This window comes from Desmodus rotundus, chromosome 11 (assembly GCF_022682495.2).
Source record: "Desmodus rotundus isolate HL8 chromosome 11, HLdesRot8A.1, whole genome shotgun sequence".
Lineage (NCBI taxonomy): Eukaryota > Metazoa > Chordata > Mammalia > Chiroptera > Phyllostomidae > Desmodus > Desmodus rotundus.
Window position 1 is genome coordinate 29,395,819 of NC_071397.1, and position 18,754 is coordinate 29,414,572.

An 18,754-nucleotide genomic window follows, 5' to 3' on the forward strand; every position below is an offset into this window, starting at 1 on the left:
CCGTCTCTAGTCAGCCTGCGACCACACCCTAGCATGTGTAAAACACTTTTTAATGGAAGTGCTCACCCATCTCCTCTCAGTGACACATCAGCTGGATCAGTAACTTTTAAAATCACTGGAGACACCACTCCTGGGGTCATCCTCTGAGGCGTTGCCAGTTCTGTCCGGCTGCAGAGAAGACTGGAAGATGATAAACTTGGCTCTGAGGGCTCCACCTACAACTACTCAGAAAGAGTTTAGTCATCCTCTGGGAATCTGGCAGCCCAGGGACCTCACAGACTGACAAGCATCATTCAGACACAGCCTTTCCTTCCAATTCTTATTGCAGTTGGAGTTACCACTGACTTAGAGGGATTCATTCTGATTAGACTCTTAATCAGAATAAAAACAATCAGAAAATAGACTCATACTTCTCCAGGGAATAGCTTTATTTGCAAACTATTTTCAAACACCAAATGCAAGAATACAAATTCTTGAAAACAGAGCACACGATTTACTTCCTAGATTACCAATCAGTGTTTGAGGGAAATTTTTTTTAGGCAAAAATATATCTTTGCTTTTGAAACCAATGCTTAAAATCCTTTTGATCATTGCTCCTGAGTTTCTTATGTTTGTGTTGAACAGGGAGAACCTGGGGCAATGGGTTTGCCAGGACTAGAGGGATTTCCAGGTATAAAGGTAAGTACAGGGGTTAGAAACATGTCACTGATTCGACATTCAAACATGTTTACTGCACACCAAGGAATGTTTTAGGTTTGGGAATATATGAGGAACAGAACAGACAAAACTCTCTGCCCTCGGGGAATGTATATATTTCAAGAAGAGGATACAGAAAGCAAACAAGCAAACACAAATAACTGAATAATACTGTGGGTGAGTGCTAACAGGAAGAAAAAAGTAGGGCAGGTTAAAGTGGACAAGGGGTGCTGAAGGGGAGCATGATGATTTTTAAATAGGGTGATCTGGGAAGGCAAGAGCTGATCACAGACTCGAAAGACGTGAGGGGGAGCTAGCCAAGTCTTCCTCAAGTCTGCAGGAGGAATATTCCAGACAAGTTCTGGAGATCCGATGTATAGTATAGTGACGATAGGTAACAATATTATACTGTATGCTCGAAATTTGCTAAGTGTTCTCATCACACACACACACACACACAGTGGTGGCTAGGTGAGGTGATGGAAATGTTAATTAGCTTGATTGTGGTGATTATTGCACAAATTAAACATATATCAAATCATGAAGTTGTACATGTTAAATGTGTACATTTTTAAAAAGGAAGCAGGAGGGCTAAATGACATGAGCATTCTTGCTCCATCCAAGGACACCAAGGGAGTGAGTGAGGGAGCGTGGTGGGTAAGATCACTGAAGGAATGACCAGAGGCTTCTTGAAAAGGGAGGAGGATCAAGGGCTGAGCCCTAAACCCCGCAACATTAAGAGATCAGGAAGAAAAGGAGGAACTGGCAAGGGAGACTAAGATGAAGTGGCCAGGGAGGTAGAAGGATAACTTGATATCCTGAAAGCCAAGTACAGATAATGTGTCAAGGAGAAGGGAGTGATTGCCTTCCTCAAATATTGCCCATAGGTCAAGTGTGATGGGGATGGGGTCAAATAGGATGGATGGTCAAGTATTGCCCATTGCATTTAGCAATGTAGAGGTCATGTATCACCCGAGTAATTATTATTAATTCACTATGTTGGTAAGAGCATCTGATGGACTTGAATGAGGGAATGAAGGAAAAAAAAGAATTAGGGACAGCAAATACAGTATAAACAATGAATGCTCAAGGAATTATGCTGCAAAGAAATGGTACACTGGCCACTGAAGGAAGTAGAGCAAAATTTTATTAAATGGATTTTAAGACCATAGAAATACCAGAATCTTTTGTATGCTAAGGAGATGATCCAGTAGAAAGTGGAGGAGGGTGGGGAAGGATACAGGAGGAAATGAAAGAACTTCCCAAACATCCCTAAATAGCTAAAAGGGATGGGGGTTGGCTCCAGAGAGGAGCCTGGGTAGTTCATCTGTGGAGACAGGTAGGAAAAGAGAAGCATGGGGGTACAGATGCTGATCTGGGGAAAGGTGAATTGGTTGGGGTCTATAGAAGTTTTTTCCTGGTTGCTTAAATCTTCTGAGATGGAGAAATCAAGGCCATCATGTGATAGTGAAGTAGGGAGAAGAGGGAGAAGAGGGAGAAGTAGGGTGGAGATTTAAGGAGAAGCTCTTCTAGGAGAGAGGGAGAGTCCAGGGACCACAGAGTGTGATGTATGGGCAATCCTAGGGGCCCCCTTAAGATTTATGGTCATGAATTGAAGTGAGACAGATCAGCAAAATTCTGTGTGCTTTTCCAGCCATGTACACACTCAGATAGAGATGCAGAACAAAGATGCAGATGCTGTATTTAAACAAGGTTCCAGTTTTGACAGATGGGTACTGGAAGCAACAATGGGTCAAAGAGTTAACAGTATACACAAGAGAATGATTATAACAAGTGGCCATGGAGTTTAAATAAGGGGGAGAAATAAGGGAGAGAAGCTGTCCAGCAAGTGGAGGATAATACAGAATTCGTGCCATCAATGGATTAGAGATCTTGGGGGCATCAAAAGTTTTGGGGGGTCCAGTACTCAAAGGAATCGATTATAATGATAGGAGATGGTGGTCCAAGGTTGGAATGCATGAAATTGAGGTTATGGGGGATGCAGTTACAGTTCTTGACAAGGTCTCAGGATAACTCTGGCGATAAGAAAGAAGCCAGATTGTTGGAGGGTAGTTCAAGAAATTGGAGACCTGATTATTGGAAGGACCATCCTGTCAGAGAGTTCATCTTTCCTTATCAGATATGTAAATGTTTCCATTGAATGAAAAGTTCTAGTATATTCATTATAAGGGTGAAAATCCCATACTTTAAAAAGAGCACAGTGAAACTAGCAAGAATTACCTGTTTCTGTTGTTTGCCCACTTTTCTATTAGTTCTTTTTCTATTTGACTCTAGCTATGCTTTATATATTAAAGACATTACTTCTATTTTATATGTTGGAGTTTTTCTCCTACTTCATCTTTGCCTTTCATTCTTATGTTTAATCTTACTGTATATGTAAGTACAACTTCTATGTAGTCAAATATAAAACTATTTTTCTTTATGAAATCTTGTTTTGCTTTTATGCCCTAATGACATTTATTCTTATGCTCAACCTCAGATAGTCACTTATATTTTCATCTATTTATTTTATACTTAATATTATCTTTTCACATAATCCACATGAAATTTATATAGAGTATAATATAAAAAGAGGAATCAAGCTTTTTTCAAAAGTCATTCTGTTATTAGCACTATTTGTTGAATAATGCATCCCTTTCTTTACTAAAACCTTGCTATACATCTTGGTCTATTTTTGAGGTTTCTGTTCTTTTCCACTGATATGCTGCTTAATTTTTTGCCAACATTTCATTATTTTAGTTGTTATAGCTTTTTTATATTTAAACACTGGTATTTGTTAATCTTATTCTTCTTTCAACTTTTTAAAATTTTTATCCTTTCATTTATTTAGTACCCTGAATGAACTGTAATGTTATTTGATCAAGCTGCAATTTTATAAGAATTGCATTAAATTTATAAATTAGTTTGGGTCTCAATGACAACTTTACTACATTGTCTTGCCCTCCAAGAACAAAACATATCCCTTCATTTAATCAAGTCTCTTTTATGTCCCTGAAGGAAGTTATGAAGTTTTTTGATATAGGTTCTTCTCAATGAAAATTGCCATTTTATCATCCCATATATAATCATTAGTATTTTCGGTGTTGTCACCTTTATCTAAAATACCACACTGCCTTTGGAAAAACTGTTGAGTCACTCTGCTGTTCAGAGCAATTCAAGGGATCTTTTCTGATTGGCCTAATGAGAACTACAAAATCCCTTGCTCTACATATCTTCATTCTAACCCTATATCCAAGGAGACAGGCGTAGGAAAAGCTTTTAAGTAGAATTCAGTATGCTCACTCTCTTAAGCATTAGTAATGAATTACTTTTGAATGTGTGGAATAAAAATATTGACTAATTTTAGCTGTAAGTATATAGAGAGTCCTATTAAGAATAGGTCACAGAAATGATACCATTAATGCCTCTTTTCATTAAGATTATTTGCTTTAGTTTTATGAAGAAAAAAAAGCTAACAGGTTCAGTTGGCTACTCATTTTGTCATTTTTCCATCTACCCTCTAGCATCACACCAGCTGATATTGATAATACTTATCAATTCCAAAGAAAAACTTAAGCAAATTCAAATGATTATTTGAGCACTCATTTTATAGGTAAAGATTTTATAGACATCATTATAAGTATCATTTTTTTTTAAATCCCAACAGGGAGATCGAGGCCCAGCAGGTCCCCCAGGAGTAGCCGGCACGTTGGTGAGTCCAAATGATCTCCCGTGATTTTCTTGGGTGAGCAGTTGTGTCTCCAGGGTAAACCTGTGGGTGCAGGAGGGCTGGGGATCCCACGGTAGCTCCTATGACGCAGGTTCCTGAAACCTCTAGTTTAAAAAATAAAACCGTCTGTTCCTCTCCCACCTCAAGAATGGTCCTTCATTTTCATCTTTTTCTTATTTTTGTCTTTGTTTTCTTTTTCCTTCCCAACTCTCTAGGGGGGTGGGGGAGCCCAATTACCTGTGATGCCACATTAATATACAAGCACAGCTTTGAGAAGTCTGTTTTGCTTCTCTGCTGTTGCCATACGTCAGGGCAAAAATGGTCCTCAGATGGTAAAGCTCTCATCCTCGGGGATGCACTTCAACTTCTTTGTATGGAATGGCAGTCTGCCTGAGTTGTTCCTCAGCCCCGTGTTATTAGCAGAGCTTTATTACTGCTAATGTTTCCTCATGAACTAGCCCTTCAAGAGTATTAATCATTTTTGTTGCTCTCTGATGTCAGATGTTCTAATCTCCTCAAGGTCTTTTCAAATGAATAGAAAGTGCTCCGGGAAAGGTTGAAATAGTTTCTCAGAGCCCTGGGGATCATTCTGATCTTCATTCATGATGCTCTAATTAAAATTCTGTGGTCATGCGTTATGAAGGCCCATTTATCCTCTTGCTAGGTGCCCCCGCCAGGCAGGCGCAGGGTAGGAGAGTCAGTGGGAACCACGTGCTCGCACATGACAGACGAACCGGGCCCATCCGTCCCCCCACCACCGCCCAACACCACCCAGAGCCCCCACCACCAGCTACTCTGCTACCCACCACCTACCTCCGCCCCGTCCCAGAGAAGGCCAGTAGCCACTCTACTTCACTCTATTTAGTTGCTAAATCTAATAACAAAAATTAAAACCTGTCCACAGTCCACAGAAGACCATTCATTACAGAGGATGACATCTCTTTATTCAGCCATTCTAGATCAAGTTAAAATATTAGTATGATTGAAAAGTAACATAGAAAGATTTTCTTTAGCAACCACTACCAAATATTTTATATAAGAAAATATTCTTCTTAAAAGTTGGCTTGCAGCTTATCCCATTCCATCCCCTCTCCCCTCATTACCATTCCTAACGATGTAATTGCCCCAAGTCCCCTGACAACCTGTGCCCCTTGTATGCATTCATGCCTGCTCTTGTTTCCACATGGTATAACGGACTTAGAGCCCCACTGTCCTCACCTGGGAGTGACTACAAGTCACTCGTGGCCGTTACCCTAAATTAAATCTCTCTTCAGAGAAAGATCATTGGCAACCAGTGAAGGTATTTAAAAGATGAGTGACAGACTCCATAGGCAATCCAAATGAAGAATTTCAAAGATATTTTTAAGGCTGCAGCATGATTGAAATCGGGGGTGAAATGCAGGGTTTTATCTCATAATTAAGAGAATAAACTGACAAATACAAAAATCAAGAAGGGGTAAAAATTTTTACACATGCAAATAGGCAGTGGTGTAATTAAATACATAACAGTTTTTTATAACTGGACCTGACAGTGGCTTAGGAAATAAAATAGTTAAAACATTTTGGACATAATGGTGGTGGTCACACAACAGTGTGAATATACCTAGTACCACTGAATTTTACACTTAAAATGTTTAAAATGGTAGATTTTACGTTATGCATTATCTTAACCACAATAAGAAAAAAAAAAACGTGAAGGTGATTGTTCTGGTTGAGACCCACCTTGTCAGACACGTCGCAGTCCCTCTGCTGAAGCATCAACCAAGGGAACCCCATCCTGCTCTTCCTAGAATAGACCAGGCTATGCCTTTCCAGAATATTCAGGCCTATGCAGGCATTCCTCCAGGACTTCTCTCCCCTCTCTCCTCCCAGGATGGCATATGGGTGGGTACACAGAGGAAGTGTCTGTGTGTGTTGGCAGTGGGCGGGGCCTCTGGCCAGCAGGCACCCCTCAGCACACCTGGGCTCCCTGAGGTCTCCACCGGCACCAGCTGATCTTTGGGATGGCTGCCAGCTGCTGTCTTTGTGCCTCCTCCTTTTGTCTCAGATCTCAAGGCCCAAGCACTCTGCACCCCTGAGTCCTATGCCCAGCCTTTTGGAGATTGGCCTTCTCAGCTCTAACACATCCCCAGCTCAGACCCACAGGAGGGAGCCTCAGGAGCTCCCGCTCACCCACACCAGCTGTGGGACACCAGGGGTACTGTCTCAGCCTGGTGTCTGCCTGCTTCACTGCTCAGCTATACCTTCATCTGTGAGGGGGGTCTCCTCCCCAAATTCTAAACAGCAAATAGGGAAAAGCCCTCCCTTTTTGGATTCCCTCACAACCTACACCTACCACTTGGTTTGTCTTTCCCAACCACGTTAGGTCCAAGAGACAGGACCTTCTCAGGGCAGCATTTTTATGCCCGGTCTGGACACTTCCACACTTCCCTCTTCCAGACTCTGCTGGACCATCTTCCTCACTCATCTAGGCCTGTGGTCTCTGCCCCCCAGGACCTTCCCCTGTCAGCACCCCAGGACACAGCTATCAATGTGTATTGGAGTGAATCAGGCTTGTCCTCTCCCTTTCAACAAAACACAGCTTTTCAAATCGAACAAGCTCTTTGTCAGGCTAACTTGCTATAAACTTGGAAACCCTCCTGTAAAACTGTGAGTCTGAGAAAGATTTCTTTGACCCTTTGTGCACTCCCACCACCTAAAGTAAAGAGCAGCCAGTCAATTAGGCACCAGAGGGATTTCCAGAAGTGAGGATGCATCTGTTTAATATTTTCAAAAATATATCCTGCTCTCCCAGCGGCCCGACATACACACACATGCACTTTCAGAGAACTGTACTTCAGCCTGTGCCTAAGAGCCAGCAGGTTGTGTTCAGGGTCGCTGGGACTCTGTCCCATTAGGAATGCCATTGTAGGGGAGAGAGCCACAGCCAGGCAGTAAACTCAGGGGTGGAGGGGGTGGGGGGCGGGGGGGGGGGGCGGGGCAGTGGTTAAGCATGGGGCAAAATGATGGTAATTTGGTTCCTAACATTTCTCCTTGATTTGACTCCCCAGGGGAAGCCCGGAGCCCCGGGGCCGGCAGGAGTTCCAGGTGAACCGGTGAGCTGGTTACTTAACAGCTGTCTTTGTATCACACTGTGCCAGGTTTTAAAGCTCTTCTTGGCAATTAATGTTTGTGGGTGTGTCTGCAGGGTGAGAGAGGGCCTGTTGGAGACATCGGTTTCCCTGGACCGGAAGGACCTTCAGGAAAGCCAGTAAGAACTTCTATGGTTTAAAATTTGCCGTTTTGAGAAACGTTCTAAGCATTGTCTCTTCACCTATCTCCTCAGAAAATCTGAGTTTGAATTAAGTAGTTTCTAAGGAAGTAAGTGAAGGTTTACGAATGGGTTTGGGGATGTGGTTCTGACCGCGTGTTCTGGCTCTCTGTGGGGTATCTTTATTTTATGCCTTACACAAGAAAGAGAAAGGTGAGATTTTTCTTGTTTCAAGTATCAGGAAATTAGACCCATTATTTCTTAACTCTAATGTTCTCAGTGGAGTTAAAAAATAAAATAGCCCATCACATCCTAAAATGTAAAGAAAATGAAAATTCACAGATATAACACCTTTGTGTTAAGCTAAAGGCTAAAGTAGAAGCTAGTTTGTCAGGTTCCCTTCTTTATATATGTACTTTTTTCTTACACTTTCATAAATCATTGCTGCCGAATACATCATCCCCTTGTGTCCTAAAGAGCTCTTGGCTACTGATATATAGTATCACTGTGACATTGTAACCACCATTCCTACTGATTCAATTCAACATACATTCATTGAGTCCTTGCTGTTCGCTGAGGAGGTGCTGGGACCTAAGGGAGGGGCTATAAACATGAATAAGACCTATCCCAGGCTCAGGTGTTGTTTTCATAGAAGGTTACTGCTCCCTTGGCTTCTTTATTTGCTGTGGTGTGTGTGGGAAGGGGGTGCTATTCGGAGAAGAGGGTGCTGAACGGAAACAAGCACCACAGAGTTCACGAGACTAGCTCAGTGTCTTTGTGAAACCTTCACGTCAGCGTGTTCCCTGACTCCGTCAGTGCCCAGAGGAGGCAACGTGAAGAAATGGGAAGCGTCTGCAATCTAGCGTTGGGAAGATTTGGGTTTGAATTATGACTCAAAGGGGATTGTGAGTCATTTAAGCAACATGATGTGGGGTAAGCATTTCCAGGGCCTGCCCATGGGAGTGCTCACTATGCATCCATTTCATTCCCTGCCTCCCTTTACCTTCCCTTACCAACTCCCCATTGCCAGCCCCTGTGAGCCATCTCATGAATGCTGACCTCTGGGTTCCCCGGGGATTACGCTAAAGGCAATGTGTTCGTTCAGCAAGGATTTCTTGAGCACCTGCTACCTGCTAGGCACTGTACTGGGTGTTGGCAACCCACGGGGTTTACATTCCAGGGCAGGGACACAGACAAATAACATGTAAGCACACGCAGAATTACACACACGGTGGAAAGATCCAAGCAGAGTGAAGTAACAGGGCAGCATTGATTAGGTGGCCCCAAAGGCGTGCCACTTGAGCAAACCCTGCATGAAGTGGGAGGTCAAGCCACTTTCACAAGTTGAAAGGGAGGTTGGGGTGGGGGTGGGAGGACATTCTTTCAAGCAAAAGAAATGGGTAGTAGAGCATGGTGTATTTAAAGAAGAGCAAAAGGCATGAAGTTCAGAGTGAACTAAGCTAAAGAAAAGTGGGAAAGATAATGAGGGAGAAGTAGGCAGTGACCAGGCCACAGGGAACTTCTAAATTTCTTTTTTATATAAAGATTTTATTTATTTATTTTTAGAAAGAGGGGAAGAGAGAGAGAAACAAGAAGAGAAACATCAATGTGTGGTTGCCTCTCACATGCCCCCTACTGGGGACCTGGCCTGAAACACAGGCATGTGCCCTGACTGGGAATCGAACCAGTGACCCTTTGGTTAGCAGGCTGGTGCTCAGTCCACTGAGCTACATTAGCCAGGGCAGAACTTCTAAATCATGAACAGAATTTGGATTTCATCTGAAGCATCATGGAAAGTCACTGGAGTGCTTGTAAAGGGGAAGGAAGATGATTGGACTACATTTAAAGGATCATTGTGATTAGTGTATGGAGAGCAGACTGCAGGGTGCAGGGCGGAAGCAGAGGAACTGCCAGAGTGCCCATGAGAGATAACAACAGAGAGAACAGGGAGGTCGTGAGGGGTAGGAGCGTCTCGGATTGAAGGGACAGCCAAGCAGACTTGCTGATGACCAGATGTGGAGTGTGAGGGAGAGACAAATCAAAGCTGTGGTTTGAGGCGTGAGCAGGGGTGGCAGAGTGGTGTGCTTGGTGAGACGGGAGAGACTGGAGATGAGTGGCTTGAGGAGGAAAGACCAAGAGGGGAAATGCCAAGTGAGCATGGACATAAGCATCTGGAATTAACCCCTTGGAGAGACTGATCTGGGTGTTTACACCTGAGCCTGCACGAGATGGAGTCTCTGTGGTAAGGAAGGAAAGAGGACACTTCCCCCATTAAGAAGAGGATCTAGCAGAAAGACTAAGAAAGTGCAGCCAATAAGATAGGAAGAAAACCAGGTGAATAAGGGGTCCTGGATGTCAAGGGAACTAAGTGTCTTAAAAGAAAGGAGTGATAAACACACAGATACGTGACAACGAGCTGGTCATTCTCCACTGGATTTTGCAACGTGGAGGTCACGGTGGGGGAGATTGCAGCAAGTTAGCGTCTTCGTACGGAGGACCCAGCTGGGAGGGGAAATTCTGATGGTGTAAGAGAGCACAGATACCTTTGGGTAGGGGGAGAAGGCCGGAGAATTCTCACGATGGAAAATGGTCTTAGCAAGAAATGGGGCAGTTCCTCCCTCCTTAACAGGAGGCAGAAGTCAAAACACAGATGCAAGTAGCTGGTGGACCTGGTGGAAGGAAGGTGGAAGGAAGGAAGGGGAGGGTTCTCTCCCGTCTATATCCTCAGTGAAGGAAGAGTCGAGGTCACCAGCTGAACATGAGCAGTGGGGTGATGACGCTGCACATCGGAAGAGCTAGGAAAATATGTGGGAGAGTGCCGTGGAGAGAAGGGAAGGGAGTCCAGTGAGGAAATGCAGAAGGGTGACCTGGGAACACGGAGGGCTGCTTGCCATCCGCCGTCCTGCATTTAGATTGGGCCGAGTGAGCAAGGATGCGTGGTTTTCTTCCACCACAGTTCACTGTTCAGATGCAGACATGCAGTAGACAGAAAGTCGGTTATACTGGGTACTTCCAGATAGGTGAGGGGAGGGGACAGAGAAGCAAGTACAGTACACATAGGTTATTTAAAAAGCTCTGAACACAGGCCTCCTGCCAGCGAAACTAGTTAGTAACACCTTCCTATACAAAAGGACACACATGACCCTCTTGGGTGAATTATGAGATTTAAAAAAAGGCTCTAAGGGTTATTTCCTTTGTGAGGTTGTTACCAAAAGCATGAATTACATTTTTACACCAGATTTATCTTCTTTGATTCAGTGACACAGTTGTTTCTTACATCCTCTCCTTAATCAGCTTTATCTTTGCTGCCTGTGACTCTTAGTGTCATAAATTCTTTGAACCGTGCACTTCAGGTAACATGTTCTTAGTTAAAGTACTCTAGATAATTCTTGGGACCTTTCCGAGGGGTTGGGGACCCGGGTTGGGCTCTCAGCTGTGACAGGTTTCAGTGTAATTCACAGCAGTGAAAACACGCGGTCGTCTGCAGTTCCTCCCAGAATCCATTCCCCGGTGCACCATAAAAGTCCCCGCAGCTTTTCAAAGGAGCATGTCCATGCAGTTGCCTGCTGGCTAAGAAATCATGTCCTCACCTTGATCTCCTTCTTCAAATCAGATCTCAAAACCACATCTGCCGCTGGACTCTAGGTGTTTGATTTTACCCCCAACAGGGTTTCCTTCTCACATCTCCCGGCCGACAGTTCTCCCTGACTTACAAATCTCCGAGCAGCACTGGGCTTTATTTCCACCTCCAGAACTGCCTTATAAAGTTGGGGGAACTTCCAGTTTACTAATAAAAAGCCACTTCTTAATACTCTCAAAAACCATGATTACAGAGTCCTTACTTTCCTATTTTCCACTGAAAAATAACAATCATTCTCTGGTTGACAGTTTATTTCATATTAAGACCATGCTCTGGCCATGTTATGAAATTTCTCCAGCAGCAAGTGAGACCATTTACTGAGAATGATTCTCCATGCTGGAAAAAATTGTTAGGCAGGAGCAGTAAATGCCATGTCCCAGCCACCCAGCCCTAGGGGCACCTTCTTATTTCTCAGAATCTATCTCACAGAATAAGCCACGAAAATCGCCCTGTTGCCTGTTTACAGTGAGCTAGGCATTTTCTGTTATTTCACGAAGTCTTCAGTTTTAAAAGCCATTATTTATCTTCACTTTATAAGTGTAGAAGCTGGTGCTATTAAAGTTAAGTAAATTGTCTGAAGTAAATGGAACTTTTAAATGACAGAGTCAGAATTTAAATTCAGGCTGTCTGGTTGTATCAATTTTGTTTTCTGTGTCACCACTCTGCATCGCCAAAACCTCAGTGGAAATATGATAAAGTCCTTGCAACTTTGCCCTTTCATTGTCTGTTACCCTAACTGTGTCTGTTATTGCCCCATTAGAATATTAATCTTTTTTGTCTTTACAGGGAATAAATGGAAAAGATGGATTACCAGGTGCTCAGGTATAGAAAACACCATTTCAAATCAATGTTCTAATGCAAAATCGCAGAGTGCCTGACAGCAGAAAACCTGGTGGAGCAGATTGGGGGAACTCTTGGCAAGCAGCAATTTTTCACAGTGATGTCTGTTTTCCAGGGCATCATGGGTAAGCCTGGAGACAGAGGCCCCAAAGGAGAACGTGTATGTATATACTATTTTGATCATTGTTTAAGAGTGTCTGCTACAACTGTCCCATCCTTTGAGCTCACAGTTATGTATGTAGATCTCCAAAAATATCTCAGGATGAAAAGGGTAGAGTGATCCTAGGATGAGAATCTCTCAGGATGAAAAAGCAGTATGATCCTAGATCTCTGCAGGACATAAACTAGACAATTTAAAGGCCCCAAAAGCAGGCATATGGCAGATACATGGCTGGCTTTTTTACATGCAGCTAAGTCTAGTTTGCTACTTTGCTTTGGAAAGCTTCGTCACCCTCCTGTCTCAGACACATGTCCCTACTATAACCATCACCCATGTTCTCTTTACCTAGAGTAAGTAGGGTTTCCGCACTGTGATATTTGGGGCAGGTGTTCTTTGTTGTAGGTGCCTGGCCTGTGCATTGTAGGATATTTAGCAGCGTCTCTGGTCTCTGTCCACTAGATGGGGTAGCGCCACCCTCCCTCCAGTTGTGATGACCACAGAGGTCACCAGACATCACCGAACGCCTCCTGGGGAGCGCAGTTGCCTTAGTTGAGGCCCCCTGACCTAGTGGAACACTGAACTGAATGAGGGGGTGGTGTGAGGATGAACAGAAATGGAAAGGGCAACTGAATGTACAGAGTCACTACTTAGGCCACTTCCGTTGTATGCTTTCATTTTAATTGTTTTGGTTGCTAATATCATTATTCCAACTTACCACTGTGTTGTCGAATGAGCCTGAATGTTTTCTCGTAGAGCTGGAGTCATTCCACTGCAGCAGGCTCCTCACACATGGAGCTCTAGGCCGGGCGGCTAGTGTGTGTGGTTGGTGTCTAGTGTACGAGTCTTCACTTACTCTGTACGTGATCCATCATGACTGAAGGAAACATGAAAATAGAGATATTATAAATACAAACATAATTCTACCTTGCCCCTACACAGAGATAGGCACTACTGATATTTTGGCTCTATTTCCATCTCTCTCTCTCTCTCTAGCATATACAGATACGTAATACAGCAATACAAGTGAATATATACTTTTTCCAAAAGTGGACTCATAATTTTTCTGTAAATGACTTTTTTTGCCTAATAACATATACTATCTTCCCATGCAAGTAAATATGTATCTACAGCTACCTTTTAGTGACTGTATGTTACTATACTGTTTGATACACCTTGTTTCACCTACCCAGTCCCCCTTTCGGGAGTATTTAGGTTTTTTCCAGTTTTCTTATTATAAAACATCGCTATAATGAACATCCTTGTACCCAAATTATAAAATAACTTTAATATGTTAAGATTGTGTCCATTTGGCACATGGTCATGGTATTGATCAACTGTGCTAGTGTTTCTTTTATTTCTTTTTTTATGTTACCAATCTCAGATACTTCTCCAAATGGGAGCTGGGTTCACACACTTGTATGCAGATACATTTTTATAACCGAGATAGTAGCATTGAAATTAGTTCCACCTATGTTTTCTTCTTTCTATACCTCTTTATTCCATGATCAAATAGATCTCTTTAATTGTTCATTTGTTTTCACTATGTTTTAATCAAGAGAAATAGTTGGACTTTTGCAGAGAAGCCACAAATAAAAGAATAACAGTGAAATATAGGGCTGCTTCAATGTACCACTCCATCGTGTCTGGCGTGGTCATCTCCTCAGGGAGCTGTGGGACTGAACATGTGAAAACGGAAGCACCTGCCGTCTTCTGCCTCTCTCATCTCTGTGACCCTCTCTCTCTCACACACAGACACGCACACTCACAGAGAGCGCAAGCACAGAAACCAATAAAGACCAAGCACACAAGGGCAAGCAGGAAAAAAGAAAAGCACATGATTTAGGAGGCATTTTGAGTGCCCTGAAGCCTTTCAGGGTGGAAAACCTCAGCGATGAAATCCTCTTGGCAGTCTTCCTTTATTATTGCCAAGGAGACCGGGCCTGAAGTGACAGCTGCTATTACTGACCTTCAAAGCTGTCATTACTCTGGACTGGAAACTGGGCACACCGGCGTGGTTGCTAACTTTTTACTGAGTGTCTTCACCATGCCAGGCATTGTTCTAAGCACTTTCCTTGAGTCCACTCATTTATTTCTCAGCGCCGCCCTGCTTACTAGGTACTGTTAATGTCCTCCATTTGTGGGAAAGAAAGCTTGGGCACAGAGAATTTAATTCACTTATCCAAGGCCCTATGGCTAGTAAGTATCAGTATTAATCCAGAGCCTTTGCTGTTAACCACAACTGTTGCAGTTGGAGAAGAGATCATTCTTTATAATTATTTTTTTCTTTCCCAGGGTGACCAGGGAATCCCAGGAGACAGAGGCCCACAAGGTGAACAGGGAAAGCCAGGCCTTCCGGGCGTGAAGGGAGACATCGGTCCTGTGGGACCACCAGGAATCAAGGGCTCTGTGGGATCCCCTGGGCACCAAGGCCCCCCAGGCCAGCCCGGCACCCCCGGCATACCAGTAAGTGGTGCTCAGAGCTCCCGGAGCTCCTGGTCCGCTCTGACCACACGTCCCTTTTCCCACGAAAGCAAAAATTCTTTCAAAGTCAACAAAATGAACCCAATCTGGTCTTGCAAGGGTACAAGCTGTCATTTCTTTTAGATTATGTACCAGGTGTTCTGCTAGGCACTAACTGTGCATGACCTCACTGGATCCTCAGAACTAACCCAGAAGGATAGGAGTGGCTCCCATGCCACTTTAACAAATGCAGAAACTGAGAGTCTACTTGTCCAAGGTCACAGTTGTTTAATGGATCAGACCTATGTTCCACGGACTCCAAAGCCATGCTCTTAACTGCTATATCTAATGTCTCCTTGCACTACACAGCAAATACATACTATGTCCGTTCCACAGTAGAGCTCCGTTTTGTTGACTGTCAGAACCCAGATCTGCTCTGAGTAGTGCTTTGAAGCGGAGACCAGTTGGGCCAAGAATGTCTGGGTAAAGAAGCCCATACCGTGATTCGTGTCCTCAGGAGGCACGGTGGACACGGTGGACGGCCGTTCCGCAGAGGAGCTTAATCCGAAACTGTCCGTGTCGGGAGGAAAGGAGAGTCGTGGAGGAAGGTCAGGGAGTGAAGGGCATGCTGCCCTAGGTATCGGTCATTACCAGATACAGAGTCAAACTGGGCGTTCCCACGACTTGCGTACTTCTTTATGTTTACCCACTCTCCCAAGCTCTACCTGAAGAAAGCCTATAGAAGGACCTCTCCACCCTGTGTCAGTAATTGGTATTAAATGCATCAACTCAAGTTCATTTGTCCCACACACAGTGAAAATAAAATGTTGAAAGAAGGTATTCTTGGAACTATGTGTCCTAACAGAAATCATCACTGTCTGCACCCATCACGTCGTCTTCAATGCCACACCCCTGGGTAACAACCACCAAATACAAAGAGGAGTAATGAAATACTTAGAAATTCTAACCACCACGAAAAATGATAGCTCCCTTTTAAAATATCGAGGTCTATAGTAAAACATTACTATTACAAACATTTAGATTCTTTGGCAGAGTCATGTAAGTTTATTTGTCAAGTAGTTAAAAACTCAGCTGACATCATATACCTACTTGATGTCCTCTTAAAAAGAAAATTATTTAATGCAGATAGGCCTGCAGAGTGTAAATTACAGAATAAACTTTACCATGAGGTGGGTAATATTTAGTAAGCTTTATCCCATGCATAAAACATTTTAAAGAACAATCCAGCATACTTAGAGTTCTCCTCCAGATTGTCTTCCTTGCAGATTCCTAGTATCACGGGTTTCCTGTGCCTGGGACACTGACATCATGACCACACTGTTCAAATCCTGCACTTCAGAAAATGAAGTAGTGAGAAACATCTTTCCTAATTATGTGAAGCAGCGTCTCTCCATTTAATAGGAAATGTGTTCCCATCTCTGATTATGATTTCAGCCCACAGCTTTTAAAGCAATTATGCACTTCAACTTCTTCCTAGCATTTGATCAAAACAAAAGATATTTAATGCTTAATATAGTCAGTTGCCAACAGCATTTTGCTTGATAAATATGTCTCTACAGAAGCTTCAAGCATGCATTCCAACCCAATATTTCTATTCTCTATTCATTTGTGCTATGCTCTATTTTAACAGACCTTTTTTTTTCTCCTTCAGGCTGATGCGGTTTCATTTGAAGAAATAAAGAAGTATATTAATCAAGAGGTTCTAAGGATTTTTGAAGGTTAGATTTGCTTAAATAAACATTTCTGAGTCTTTTACCAATTCTCATCCACTGAAAAATCCCTTCAGCAACATTCTCAAAAGATGATCATTTAACCACTTTAAGAGGCCACCCATTTTCCAATGGGACAGCTCTATTTGATAGAAAAAATTTCTTTGCGCTACGTTAAAGTTGCCTCCCTTTAACGCCATGCCACCATTCTTCGTCTGCTGACCAGCACAGGTGTGGTGTCTGCCTCTAGTCACATGACAGCCCTTCAAGTGTTTTTCAGTATCCAAGGTCCTCCCCCTTAGTTTCCTCCTCTGTGGAGGAAGTGTATCCAGCTCCTCCACAATCATCGCCCTTGAGAAATACTAAATTTTTTAATGACCCTCATTCACCCAGGAGTATTTTGACCAGGCAGAGTACAGTGTCTTTTGATCTAGACCAGGGTCAGTCAGCGAACTATGGCCCACCAGCCAAATGCACCTGCCCCCTGTTCTAGTACGGCCCATGTGAGAAGGGGTTTTACTTTGGTCTGGGGGTGCAAGGTATGGTACATTTTAAAAGTTTTCTTCAAATGAAAATATATTTCATGACATGTGAAAAATTCAAATTTGTGTCCATAAATAAAGTTTTAATGGAGCACAGTCCCGCTCGTTCCTGTTTGCATTTTCTCCAGCTGCTTTCATGCGAGGGCAGCAGAGTTGAGTAGTTGTGACAGGGGCAGTACAGCCTGCAAAGCCTTAAATATTTACTGACTTTTGCAGAGAAAGTGTTCTGACCCCTGATACAGACAATTCAGTATTTGGCATTTCTTTTCAGTATTTGGCCTTTAGTAAGATGGCATTTCTTCTTTTTACAGCATCCATATCACACTGTTGATTCATTTTGAATTTTTAGTTAACTAACAACCTTGGATTTTCCTCTACAAGCTTTTAAAAAATAGGAGTTTCTTATTATGTACTGTTTGCATATTTAAAATCTAAATGTGTGATTTTATGTTACTTCTTATTAAATTTCAAATGATTCATGTTGATACATTGTTCCAACCTGAACATACGTTTTGGAATGTTGTCTCATAGGGCAGGTCGGCTGGTCCCCATAATTTTGTGTCATTTCTAAATTTTATAAGCATGCTTATAAAATTTTATAATCACTCTAACTATTCATAGAAATTTTAAATGTAAAAAAAGAGTCCAGGATTAGGCCTTTCTAAATGCCATTGCATTCCTCCTGCCCATTTGTAATTCATCTGTTAATCTTTTGTTTTTCTGAGCTCTGAACCCATACAGTTGTCCTAAAATCCACTCTGCATTTCTCTATCTATCCACAGGACATCACGTGATTTTGTCAGATGATTTGCTAAAATCAAGATCACTCCCCTCCACTGTGAACTTAATAAAGTGGGAGTTATTTGTCTTTAGAAAATAAATCCACATTGGCTCTATAGCTCCTGCTTCTCTTGCAGAGTATCTTTCCTTTGCTAAACTAAAAATACATTATTGAATTTGCAAGTAATAAGATTACAAAATGCCCCAAGTTCATCTTCAATCTTTCTTCTGCAAACATGGAGTTAGCTACTCTTCGAGAAGCTCTGATTATTATAAGCAGTAATTAGCATGAGACCAAAATCTCAGAGCTTGAGAGCACATTATCTTATTTCACTTGAGTATTAGAGCAGAGTAACACAGGACTTTTAGCCACTTCAGTGACAAAATAGAAAAAGAATTATTTTCTTAAGAGATCATGAATTCATGCTATTGATCTCAATTTACCTTGACCTCTGCAAAGTATCTGCAGTGCTCTGAGATGATCGTTTATTGATGCGACGGTCTGTTCTGTCTTTCAGCTACCAGTTTTCTCTTTCTAGTTTTAATGTTGCCCCTAAATTTTAAAATCTCCTTTTCTTTTCTTGTTTGACTTTTAAATCAAGCATCTTGGATTAGGCTCCAAACTTGGCAGTTCAAACATTCCTCCTCAACAAGCCTTTCTCAGACGTCACTGCCTGACAAAGAATAAGACGTAGAAGTGCTCCTGAGAGCCACCAACGCCTAGAGAGGCATAGGCAGGACTCAACGAAAAATGAAACTCTAAGTGCCCGTGTTCAAAATTCATTAAGAACAGAAAACACCACCAACAGCACAACATTGTACCTAGCATCGGGCCCTTTTGAGCGTGCGGCCTGTGTGAAGCACAGGAAGCCCGTCAGTGACGCTAGCCCCGGGCACGGGAAGCCTGGGATCTCAGCACCTCCTCT

At 42.8% G+C, this 18,754-nt stretch overlaps 1 protein-coding gene across 1 annotated transcript in view; it reads left to right on the forward strand.

Moving 5' to 3' along the window:
* The window catches only part of COL19A1 (collagen type XIX alpha 1 chain), a 335,696-nt gene that overhangs the window by 300,277 nt on the left and 16,665 nt on the right, over positions 1-18,754 (forward strand). Inside the window, exons 40-47 of the mRNA XM_045184877.2 lie at positions 625-678; positions 4,364-4,408; positions 7,477-7,521; positions 7,614-7,676; positions 12,103-12,138; positions 12,272-12,316; positions 14,609-14,779; positions 16,449-16,515. Coding sequence (XP_045040812.2) covers positions 625-678; positions 4,364-4,408; positions 7,477-7,521; positions 7,614-7,676; positions 12,103-12,138; positions 12,272-12,316; positions 14,609-14,779; positions 16,449-16,515 — 526 coding nt within the window. The remainder of the gene's footprint in view (positions 1-624; positions 679-4,363; positions 4,409-7,476; positions 7,522-7,613; positions 7,677-12,102; positions 12,139-12,271; positions 12,317-14,608; positions 14,780-16,448; positions 16,516-18,754) is intronic.